At 40.9% G+C, this 12,463-nt stretch overlaps 1 protein-coding gene across 2 annotated transcripts in view; it reads left to right on the forward strand.

Moving 5' to 3' along the window:
* RALGAPA1 (Ral GTPase activating protein catalytic alpha subunit 1) overlaps positions 1-12,463 on the forward strand; it is an 882,008-nt gene that overhangs the window by 537,710 nt on the left and 331,835 nt on the right. For both annotated transcript variants that reach the window (XM_030214290.1, XM_030214291.1), the window contains exon 34: positions 11,265-11,336. In XM_030214290.1, the coding sequence (XP_030070150.1) occupies positions 11,265-11,336 (72 nt within the window). The remainder of the gene's footprint in view (positions 1-11,264; positions 11,337-12,463) is intronic.

Consider the following 12,463-nt stretch of genomic DNA (forward strand, 5'->3'; position numbering starts at 1 on the left):
GGCCTGAACATCATGAATTCATGGGCAAATATATTTCAACTAAAACTCAATAAAGAAAAAACTCATTGTCTCATCCTCTCATCCCAACACAGCGCAGACATCCCCACAAGTATCAACTCCCCAGATCACACCCTTCCTATCTCAGACAGCTTGAAAATCCTCAGCGTTACAATGGACCGTAACTTAACACTAGAGAGCCAAGTGTCATCCACAACAAAGACAATGTTCCACTCAATGTGGAAACTCAAACGCGTGAAGCAATTCTTCCCGAGGGAAACATTCGCAACCTGATACAATCAATGGTACTAAGCCACTTAGATTACTGCAATGGAATTTATTCGGGATGTAAAGAACAAATCTTAAAGAAACTTCAGACTGCTCAAAACACTGCAGCTAGGCTTATATTTGGTAAAACGTGATTTGAAAGCACAAAACCCCTCCGCGAAAAACTACACTGGCTCCCAATCAAAGCACGCATCGCCTTCAAAATCTGCACCCTGGTTCACAAAATCATCTATGGAGAAGCTCCGAGTTATATGACAGACTTGATCGACTTACCAATTAGAAATACATCCAAATCAACACGATCTTATCTAAATCTGCACTACCCATGCTGCAAAGGACTTAAATACAAAACAACTTACGCGTCTAGTTTTTCCTACATAAGCACACAACTGTGGAACACATTATCAAAAGCCTTGAAAACGACATACTACCACCTAAACTTCTGGAAAACACCAAAAACTAACGTGTTTGAAAAGGCATACCCTACCAATTCAACTTAAATGCCTAATCTCTGCAACACAACAAAACTAAAGTACGTAATGGACACAGCACAACTCATCCGCTGTATGATTCCCTAATGTGGGATACAAATGTAGGAAATAAATAAATAAGGTGTTTGGTAGGCTGCTGGCTCCTTTGCTTTTGCGGGTATTTAACTTCTTTAGCGAGGGTTAGCCGCGTCCTGAGCCATGGAAACTCGCGGTCATAACAGTTATACCCGAACTGGGTAAAGACCCCCAATTATGTGATTCCTATCACCCCATTTCGTTGTTGGGGGTCAACTATAAAGTCTTCACACGGATACTAGCCTCTCATTTACAGCAATATCTCCCGCACCTAATTCAGGAGGATCAGGCGGGTTTTGTTGTTGGATGCCAAACTTTTGATAATATATGCCGGGCCTTTCACCTCTTGTATCATGCTGGGACTGCGAAGATCCCCTCTATGTTTGTTGTCACTCAACGCTGAGAAGGCATTTGATATAGTTCATTGGCCTTTTTTGATTGCGGTTCTTGAAAGAGTGGGGGTCGCGGGGCATTTTCTTCTATGGCTTTGCCTCATATATGCAGCCCCTTGTACTTTGATTCGAGTTAATGGCTAGCGCTCTTCCTCGTTCTCTTTGGCTAGGGGTACAAGACAGGGCTGTCCCTTGTCTCCCCTTCTGTTTGCGCTGGCTGTGGAGCCCTTAGCTATTAGCATTCGAGAGCATTCAGGTATAAAGAGCTTGAGTCTTGGGGGGATCGAGACCCGGATCTTGTTGTTTGCTGATGACCTACTTTTAACACTCTCTGACCTGAGTGTTTCTTTCCCTGTAGTGACCTCGGTTTTGCAGGAGTATGGACGGGTTTCAAGATTAATATGGATAAGTCTAAGGCTTTGAATGTTATTCTCCCTAGCTTTATTAAAGGCTAAATTCCCCTTTTCCTGGGCGTTAAGATTTATCCTTTACTTGGTCAATTTGACAGGTTGTTTAAATGACCTATATGAGGTGAATTTTCCAGGGAAGTTACATGAGTTGCTATCAGAATTGGACCAATGGGAAGGGTTAACGATTTCATGGTTGGAGCGCATTAATGCAGTAAAAATGGTTTTGCTCACTAAGTTGCTCTATTTATTTATGGCACTTCCTATTTCCTAGCCTGACCATAGAATTTTCTCCTTTATTTGGAAAAAGAGGCTCCCCAGGGTGTGAAGGGAGGTGATGTATCAACTAAGTGAGCAGGGGGGAATGGGTGTTCCTTCCTTTTTTGCATATTATCAGGCTGCTCATCTCCGAATTCTGGCTGATTGGCTTCATGGGGGAGGGTAAGATATTTAATTAATTTATTTATTTATTTGTAGCATTTGTATCCCACATTTTCCCAACAATTTGCAGGCTTAATGTGGCTTACATTTGCCGTAATGGCGGTAACAGAATTACAAATGGTAATGTGTTAAGTTGCATACATACATGGTAACATACATGTAACATAACATACGTGAACAGATCAATGTATAGATATATATCATGTGCATATATATGTTAAGGAAGAATAAATTATGGTAATACATGAACGTTCCTGAGTACGAAATTGGGTTGTATCATTCTTTAGGTCATCGACTATGGAGAGACTATATTCGACATAGAGATTGAAGTGGTTTTGCTTATTCATTAGTGGTAAGGAGGTTGATCAGCCAAGTGATAAGATTTCAATTATGTCTGTCGTGTAAAGTCTTATTTTTTGGTGTTTAAGATGGGTGTTTATGGTATGCCTTCTTGAACAGAACTATTTTCAGTAGCCTTCGGAAGACAGTTAGGTCTTGCGTTATTTTTATGGCCTTCGGTAGTGCGTTCCATAGCTGCGTGCAGATGTATGAGAAACTGGTCACGTATGTGGATTTATATTTTAGTCCTTTGCAGTTAGGGTAATGGAGATTGAGGAATGTGCGTGCTGATCTCTTTGCATTCCTGGTAGGCAAGTCTATAAGGTCTGACATATAGGTCGGGGCTTCCCCGTGAACGATTTTGTGGACCAGGGTGCAAACTTTGAATGCAATTCGTTCTTTTAGTGGGAGCCAGTGTAGTTTCTCTCTTAGGGGTTTGGCGCTTTTCGTATTTCGCTTTCCCAAATATGAGTCTGGCTGCTGTATTTTGAGCGGTTTGAAGCTTCTTAATGATTTGTTCTTTACATCCAGCATAAATGGCATTGCAGTAGTCTAGATGGCTTAGCACCATTGATTGTACTAGGCTGCGGAATACTTCCCTTGGGAAGAAAGGTTTGATTCTTTTAAGTTTCCGCATTGAGTAGAACATTTTTTTTGCTATATTTTTCGCATGATCTTCAAGTGTGAGATTTCGGTCGATTGTGACTCCCAGAATTTTTAAGCTGTCTGAGACCGGGAGGGTGTAGTCCGGTGTGTTTATGGTATTGGGTTTGTTTGTATTATATTGTGAAGACAAGATGAGACATTGTGTTTTTTCTGCGTTCAGCTTTAGTTGGAATGCGTCCGCCCATGAGTTCATTATTTGGAGACTGTGTGTGATTTCATTTGTGATTTCGGCTATATCTTGTTTGAACAGAATGTATATCATAACATCATCTGCATAGATGTACGGTTTGAGTCCTTGGTTGCCTAGTGATTTGGCTAATGGTATCATCATTAAGTTGAAAAGGGTCGGCGAGAGCGGTGATCCTTGTGGTACTCCGCATTCAGGTTTCCATGGTGTTGACGTTTTTGAGTTTGATATCACTTGATAGTTTCTTGCTGTTAAGAAGTCTTCAAACCATCTAAGTACGTTTCCTCCAATCCCAAAATAATCCAGGATGTTTGAGAGTATTTGGTGGCTGACCATGTCGAGTGCGCTGGACATGTCAAATTGTAGGAGGAGCACATTGTTTCCCATTGCAATTAATTGTTTGAATTTGGTTATGAGAGTAGTTAGCACTGTTTCAGTGCTATGATTGGATCAAAATCCTGATTGTGATTCATGCAGTATGGTGAATTTGTTTAGGTAATTGGTAAGTCTCTGGAGCAAACCTGGCTTGATCCCTATCCATCGAAGGCTATTCCATGGCTACTGGATCAGTTAATGAGGAAAGTTGCCCAAGGGGCACAACTACTTCTCAGGTGGCCCTTGTCCATGTGTAGGAGGGTTAGTAACATAGTAACATAGTAGATGACGGCAGAAAAAGACCTTGCACGGTCCATCCAGTCTGCCCTAGAAGATAAATTCATATGTGCTACTTTTTTATTTGTACTGTCCTCTTCAGTGCACAGACCGTATAAGTCTGGCCAGCCCTATCCCCGCCTCCCAACCACCAACCCCGCCTCCCAACCACCAGCTCTGGCACAGACCGTATAAGTCTGCCCAGCACTAGTCCCGCCGCCCAACCACCAGCCCCGGCACAGACCGTATAAGTCTGCCCAGCACTAGTCCCGCCTCCCAACCACCAGCCCCAGCACAGACCGTATATGTTTGCCCAGCACTAGCCCCGCCTCCCAACCACCAGCTCTGCCACCCATTCTAGGCTAAGCTCCTGAGGATCCCTTCCTTCTGCACAGGATTCCTTTATGTTTATCCCACGCATGTTTGAATTCCGTTACCATTTTCATCTCCACCATCTCCCGCGGGAGGGCATTCCAAGCATCCATCACCCTCTCCGTGAAAAAATACTTCCTGACATTCTTCTTGAGTCTGCCCCCCTTCAATCTCATTTCATGCCCTCTCGTTCTACCGCCTTCCCATCTCCGGAAAAGGTTTGTTTGCGGATTAATACCTTTCAAATATTTGAACGTCTGTATCATATCACCCCTGTTTCTCCTTTCCTCCAGGGTATACATGTTCAGGTCCGCAAGTCTCTCCTCATACGTCTTGTAACGCAAATCCCATACCATCCTCGTAGCTTTTCTTTGCACCGCTTCAATTCTTTTTACATCCTTAGCAAGATATGGCCTCCAAAACTGAACACAATACTCCAGGTGGGGCCTCACCAACGACTTGTACAGGGGCATCAACACCTCTTTTCTTCTGCTGGTCACACCTCTCTCTATACAGCCTAGTAACCTTCTAGCTACGGCCACCGCCTTGTCACACTGTTTCATCGCCTTCAGATCCTCAGATACTATCACCCCAAGATCCCTCTTCCCATCCGTACCTAGCAGACTCTTACCGCCTAACACATACGCCTCTCTTGGATTTCTACTCCCTAAGTGCATCACTTTGCATTTCTTCGCATTGAATTTTAATTGCCAAACCTTAGACCATTCTTCTAGCTTTTTCAGATCCTTTTTCATGTTTTCCACTCCCTCCGGGGTGTCCACTGTGTTACAAATCTTAGTATCATCCGCAAATAGGCAAACTTTTACCTTCTAACCCTTCGGCAATGTCACTCACAAATATATTAAACAGAATCGGCCCCAGCACCGATCCCTGAGGCACTCCACTGCTCACCTTTCCCTCCTCCGAGCGAACTCCATTCATCACCACCCTCTGGCGCCTGTCCGTCAACCAGTTCCTAATCCAGTTCACCACTTTGGGTCCTATCTTCAGGCCGCACGTATTTTTTGCATATGTTCCTTCGATTTTCCCCTCAGTTTACCCCTGGGACTTTAGACTCTTGTTATCGCTCTTGGGAGGGACTAGGTCTGTGTGAACTGGAACAGATTTGGGAGGAAGGAGTATAAGTATCGTTTGAGAATAATAGGGAGGAGTATGGGCTCCCCGCCTCCAGTGCTTTTCAATACCATCAAGTACGTGACTTCATTTCTAGGCGGGCAAGGGGAGAGTTGTGCCTAACTGAGACGCACTTGGAACAGGCGATGATGGGTGGAGGGGGAAGAGGAGGTATTTCTAGGCTATATAGAGCCATTCTACCTTATCATAAACCCATTATGTACTATTTGTTAAAATGGGAAAGAGCATTGAGGGTCTCTTATGAGTAGCCGCAGTGGGAGCGAATATTCAAATCTTTGCTCATAGTAACATAGTAAATGACAGCAGATAAAGACCTGAACGGTTCATCCAGTCTGCCCAACAAGGTAAACTCATTTTACATGGTATGTGATACTTCATATGTATTCCCAAGTTTGATTTGTCCCTGCCTTTCTCAGGGCACAGATCGTAAAAGTCTGCCCAGCACTGCTCCTGTACTAAAAGTTCTGAAGCTAATGTCGAAGCCTCTTAAAATTTACACTGCAGCCCATCCATATCTATTCAGTCATGATCAGGGCACAGACCGTAGAAGTCCGCCCTGCACCAGTTTTACTCTCCAAATACTGGCCTCACCACCCAATCTCTACTAAGGTTCCATAGATCCATTCCTTCTAAACAGGATTCCTTTGTGTTTATCCCACGCATGTTTGAATTCCATTACTGTTTTCTTCTCCACCACCTCCCGTGGGAGGGCTTTCCACGTATCTACCACCCTTTCCGTGAAAAAATACTTTCTGACGTTACTCCCCTTCAATCTCAATTCATGTCCTGTAGTTCTACCGCCTTCTCCGGAAAAGGTTTGCTGATTAATACCTTTCAAATATTTGAAAGTCTGTGTCATGTCACCTCTGTTTCTCCTTTCCTCCAAGGTATACTTGTTCAGGTCGGCAAGTCTCTCCTTGTACGGTTTGCAACGCAAATCCCATACCATTTTCATAGCTTTTCTTTGCACTGCTTCCAGTCTTTTTACATCTTTAGCAAGATACGGCCTCCAAAACTGAACACAGTACTCTAAGTGGGGCCTCACCATCGTCTTGTAGAGGGGCATCAACACCTCCTTTCTTCTGCTGGTTGTACCCCTCTCTATGCAGCCTAGCATCCTTCTGGCCACGACCGTCTTCTTGTCACATTGTTTCTTCACCTTCATATCCTTTGACAGCAACACCCCAAGGTCTCTTTCCTGAGTCGAGCTTACTAATCTCTCCCCTTCTATTCGGTATCTCTCTTTTGGGTTTCTATACCCCAAATGCACCAGTCTGCACTTTGTTACACTCTGGGGACTTAATAAAAGTTCTGGTTTCTCAATTGGTAATGCTCAAAAAAGTATAGAAACCTAATTCATTTATCAAACGCGTGTAAATAAATATATATTTTTTATATCTATGTGATAGTGCTCAGTACTGGGTGCATATCATTGAGCTAGTGGATAACTCGTTAAATAGCACCTATGCCCACCATCATTGCACTATGCGTCCCTACCAGTTTTTCTTTTTTGGTTAATCACACCGTTGTGCTATGACATTAAAGATTTTTTTATATATCAATCAAAGATCTCTATATTATGCTGTAACATTATGAACTTATGGTATCTCTAAAAGTTCCACTTATCTTGTAGGGCGTGCTGTCTCAAATTTTCTTTTGTAGCGCCAGTTGGTGGGCTATGGCTCAAGTTGTCATTCCTTTTTTCTCTTTGTTTTTTTAAATGCTCCCCGGTTCCATCTGTGAATAATATGGTGCTTCATGCTGTGCTCTCTATCTTGGTTTGCACACTCCCGTTCCCTACATGCTCACATGTTTCGCTGTATGCATCTTCAGGGGAACAATTAACTAAAATAGAGAAATATAAGAACAATCTTCTTCCTTCACATCATATCGAGTTAGTTTTTCTTAGTACATCGACTTACTTAATCAAATTATGCTTTTCTTACATTTTTTGGCGATCCTGTGGTGTAGACCGTGTTACATCCTGCTTCAGCTCGGTCAGACGCCGACACGGCTTTTCTTTTTACTGTTTCAAATCTTTTTACATCCTTAGCAAGATACAGCCTCCAAAACTGAACACAGTACTCCAGGTGGGGCCTCACCAACAACTTCTACAGGGGCATCAACATCTCCTTTCTTCTGCTGGTTACACCTCTCTCTATACAGCCTAGGATCCTTCTGGCTGTGGCCACTGCCTTGTCACACTGTCATTGCTTTCAAATCCTCAGATACTTTCACCCCAAGATCCCTTTCCCTGTCTGTGCATATCAGACTCTCACCACCTAACACATACGTCTCCCTTGGATTTCTGCTCCCTAAGTTTATCACTTTGCACTTCTTTGCATTGAAGTTTAATTGCCAAACATTAGACCATTCTTATAGCTTCTGCAGATCCTTTTTCATGTTTTCCACTTCCTCCGGGGTGTCGTCTCTGTTTTAAAGTAGTAAATCATCATTTTAAAATAGTAAATTTAAAACAACTTGGAGAAAACATTTCTTCAGTCAACATGTCATTAAACTCTGGAATGTGGTAAAGTGGTTAGCTTAGCAGGATTTAAAAAAGGTTTAGATGGCTTGCTAAAGTCCATAGACCATTATTAAAATGGACTTGGGGAAAATCCACTGCTTATTTCTAGAATAAGCAGCATAAAATGTATTGTACTGATTTGGGATCGTCAGATACTTGTTACCTGGATTGGCTACTGTTGGAAACAGGATACTAGGCTTGATGGACCTTTGGTCTGTCCCAGTATGGCAATATTTATGTACTTACGTAAGCCTACTCTGCAAGGTTACTCTGGTGGATGTTGAATGCAGCGTATCAATGTTCCTTCAACAAGCGATTATCATCCAAGTGTACAAGCAGAAATAGTCTCCAAAACAAGATACACATATGTCTACACTTGATAAACCTGGAGAGGAACAGCAAATAATAGTCATAGATATGTATGAAGATGGTATGTAGCCATGAATAGTAACCCTGCTAAGTACATTCTCAAGATAAGTAATTTCTGGAAATATTTGTGATATAATATGTGTTATGTGGTTAGGATTTTACATGTGACAGGATATGCTTTTGTTACATTTAACAATATTTAATGAAACATTTAGTCATCACATACTGTAAAAATTAAACAATGAATTGCCATGAGATAATTTGCATGCATTTTCTCAATTCCATGCAAATCTAACTCATGAAATTTAATTGTGGATATCTTGAAAACCCGATGGGACTAGGCATTCCCTGAGGACTGGATTGAGAGTGGCTGCTATAGAGGACCCACCAATACCTCTCTGAGGTCCCTCAGTATCCTGAGATGTACCTCATTGGGTCCCATGGCTTTGTCCATTTTCAGTTTTTTCTGTCAACGGTTTGTATGTATACCATCTTCATATGTATCAATTATTTGTGGTTTCTCTCAGGTTTTTCTTCTGTGAAAACCAAACAGAAGTATTTATTGGGAATTTTCCACTTATCCCTTATCCATTGACTCTTAGCATCTTTGGGTCCTGTAATTCCACCTCTGGTCTTCCTCCTACTCCCAGTATACCTGAAACATGTCTTGTCACCTTGTGTTCCACTTTTTATGATCTTCTGTATTTTGTGGGTGCTACTTTTGGGTTTTTTTTGCGATCATTTTTGCAGCCACTTTCCTGGAAATCCATATTGGTTTTCTTTTCTTCCAGCTTTTATTTACTTTCCTTACATAAAGATCAGTCCTTTATAGCCCCTTTCAGTTTAGCCCACTGTCTTTCTACTTCCCTTATGTTCTCTCTTTCTTCAGGTATTCCCCCATTTTACCAATGTCAACGTGTTTGAAATTTAAATGCCTTTTTTCATTTGCATATTTTATTTTATATTACATTCATATTATATGCTATGAGTGTAATTCAGAATGAGAGGGGAAGACACCTTAAGGTTGATAGTAGAGAATGACACTGGGATGGGGACATGGACAAACTTTGTCCCTGTGTCATTCTCTAAAACCTTGAGACTAGCTTTAAACAGGCTGTTCCAACTATTTGAAACAGCATCTATAAAATGCTATTATCAATATGTAAAAATTTAACACATCTTAGACAAGTGACAACTAAAATTCAAGTGATTAAAAAAATGCAGAAGCTGCTTTTGGATTTAAATGAAGCACTGTTTAAATGACATTTGTGTCTTCTCTGCCTTTGATGTGGCAACAAGAGTATTGTTTGCAGACTCCTGCCATCTTCAACATCCTTCCATCGCTTGCTTTATTGCTCAAGTATCATACTGTTACTTCAACAGGTTCATCCATTGTTGCTGGCTTCAAGGAACATTTCCAACACTTAATTGACATTTATTTCCTGTTCATCCACTACACAGTGTTCATTCTCTTCTATACCCACTTCTATGATATTAAAAAAAAAAAAAAAAAAACCAGGCAACCGAATCTTTGAGATGGTTGTACCAAAACCAAATCAAAATGGAAGGCTCGAGTCCATCAACATCAACGACTCGTGATCCTCCACAATCCACATTCCCAGAAATCCCCCCTTCAAAAGATTGAAAATGGAGTTTAGCAGTTTTATGAGCGACTTTATGGAACAGTGCCTCCTAAGAGTGCTCTAATTGGACAGTTAATTATGTTCGAGTGATGCAGACAATAGTCTTTTGATTTTTTGGAAAAACAAATAAAAGTGCTAGCCAAACCTGGGATCCTGTGTATTCCTGCTACCAGCACATCTTCTGAGACGATATTTTCTGTATCGGGTAGGACTGTAGAAGACAGGAGAGCTAGGCTGAATGTTGAGATTGTTGATGACTTAATATTCATCCAAGGATTAAAAAATCATAACAGTGCTTCATATGGCATGTTTCTCCCTTGCTAGGGCATACAGAACAGGCTGTATTTTACCCCTCTAGACATTTTAACAGGGTGGATTAGGGTTCCTTGGGGTAGCAGAAGTCAGATATTGTTGGGGTTAGAAGGGTATGGGGGGGGGGGGAATAATTTCAGTTGCTCATTGTTATTTTTTGTTATTTATGATTTATAAACAGTTCCACAGAAATATAAAATCATAAGTGTTCGAGGTTTGTGTAGATGAGGACAGAGACAGCCTTTGGCCCCTTGTCGTTCTCTAGTTTTTAGTATGTAAAATGTTGTCAGTTTGCAGCACTGTTTACAGCTCTGGCCACCTTGTTGGGCAGACTGGATGGACTGTGCAGGTGCAGTGTAGCATCGTTGTTCCATGTATTGCCTCAGCTGTCTGTAATATCTAAAACCACCTTGCTTACACCAGGTTTGGAGCCCTGTGTTAAAGCTTCATATTATTTTGACATCTTTGTAGGCACCTTGTTATAAATTACTCCTCTCCACCACAAGAAAAGTTTTCAAAATGATTTACACAGGAAAATAACATTTTATCCAAATATTGCCCTCTCTCAGCATCACTAAAAATTATCATGATGTTGCCCAGTGCAGGCTTTGTAGGTCTATGGAGAGTAGATGTTCTTGGAAGAGATGGGAAATAACATATGGGGATTTCATTTTTAACTCCATACAGGTTGCTTTCCATGAAAACATACCAGTAGAAAAGCAGGCACAAACATCTGTGGGCACTTTGTACCCACAACAAGTTGAAAAGAAAAATGCCTGTGTACTTTTGTTTTGAAAATAAGTGCACGTCCACAAATTGAAATTACCCACAGATCTGAAAATTGTGCCATAGTCACATGGTGCTGCTATTCTCTAACACATGTTGGCTAACTTCACAGTAGTAATGTCTCTCTTACATAATTGCATTATAATTTTAAATGTTTCCATTTTAGAAAGAGCTTTCATCTTCTAAAGAAAAATGAAAAACTTCTTCGGGAGCTTAGGAACTTGGATTCAAGACAGTGGTAAGTTTAGAAAAATGCAAAAGAATCAAAGGGTCTTGAGAGTATGTTTGTCTTCCCAAGACCTTTTTGCTTTTTTTCATATTGTTTTATTTTATTAGATGTCCAGTTTTTGTCCCTGTTGAATTTCCAGATAAATTGGAACAGGCATATATTGGAAAATGGCCCCATAAAACTTAAACTCAAAGTGGAGGAACACTCAATCACTACGAGTGTCAACAAAAAAAGAGCCCAAAGAATAGGGCAGACTGGCTGTTCCAAAAAACAAAAACAAGGGAGACGCTTGCTCAAAAATATATATTATCTTTATTAAAAATCACTAAAGGACTCAACAGCTGCCGTGTTTTGGCACCAAGGTGCCTGCCTCAGGAGTCTTATGGTGTAGGTTGTGCAAAGGTAAATGGTATTTCAAAGAATAAAATCAACCATAAGTAAATTATATTTGTCTAAGGTATAGAGCAAACACTTTCAACACCTGTGTCGAGTCGTTTTCTGATTTTTAATAAAGATATATATTTTTGAGCAAGCATATCCCTTGTTATTTTTCTGGAAGAGCCAGTCTACCCTACTCTTCGGACTCCCATAAAACTTCAGTCATAATGGGGTGTTTCCCATTTCTTAATTCCTCTCTGCCCAGAAAAGGAAATAAAAACCAAAACAGAGATGCATTTAACCTTGCTTGGAACATATTTAAAGGGTAGTGGGAAGGACAATGTCAGAGTGGGTAAAATAGTTTAAAGTACTTGATATACCACCTTTCTAAACATCCAAATTGGTTTACAATAATAATATTAAAGGAAAAAAAATTCTGAAAAAAGAATGCTTTTTAAAAAACATGGAAGGCACAAGCAACCAGACCTTCCATGCACAATCACTTGGTATCATATAAAATAGCAGCAAATACAGAGGCAAATTCAAACATTCAATCTGCAGATTTTCCCTAACCCCCCAATATTATCCAAATGCTTGCTGGAAAAAATAAGATTTTAAATGTACCTTAAATTGCAAAGCTGATTTTTCTTGCCTCAACTCCAATGGGAATTGGTTCCATAACACTGGGGCTCCCTTTCACTGGTCACAGTAAGCCGTGCTTAGTGCTATTGGGAAGTAATAATAATGAGGAGGACCCT

Source organism: Microcaecilia unicolor, chromosome 9, assembly GCF_901765095.1.
Source record: "Microcaecilia unicolor chromosome 9, aMicUni1.1, whole genome shotgun sequence".
Lineage (NCBI taxonomy): Eukaryota > Metazoa > Chordata > Amphibia > Gymnophiona > Siphonopidae > Microcaecilia > Microcaecilia unicolor.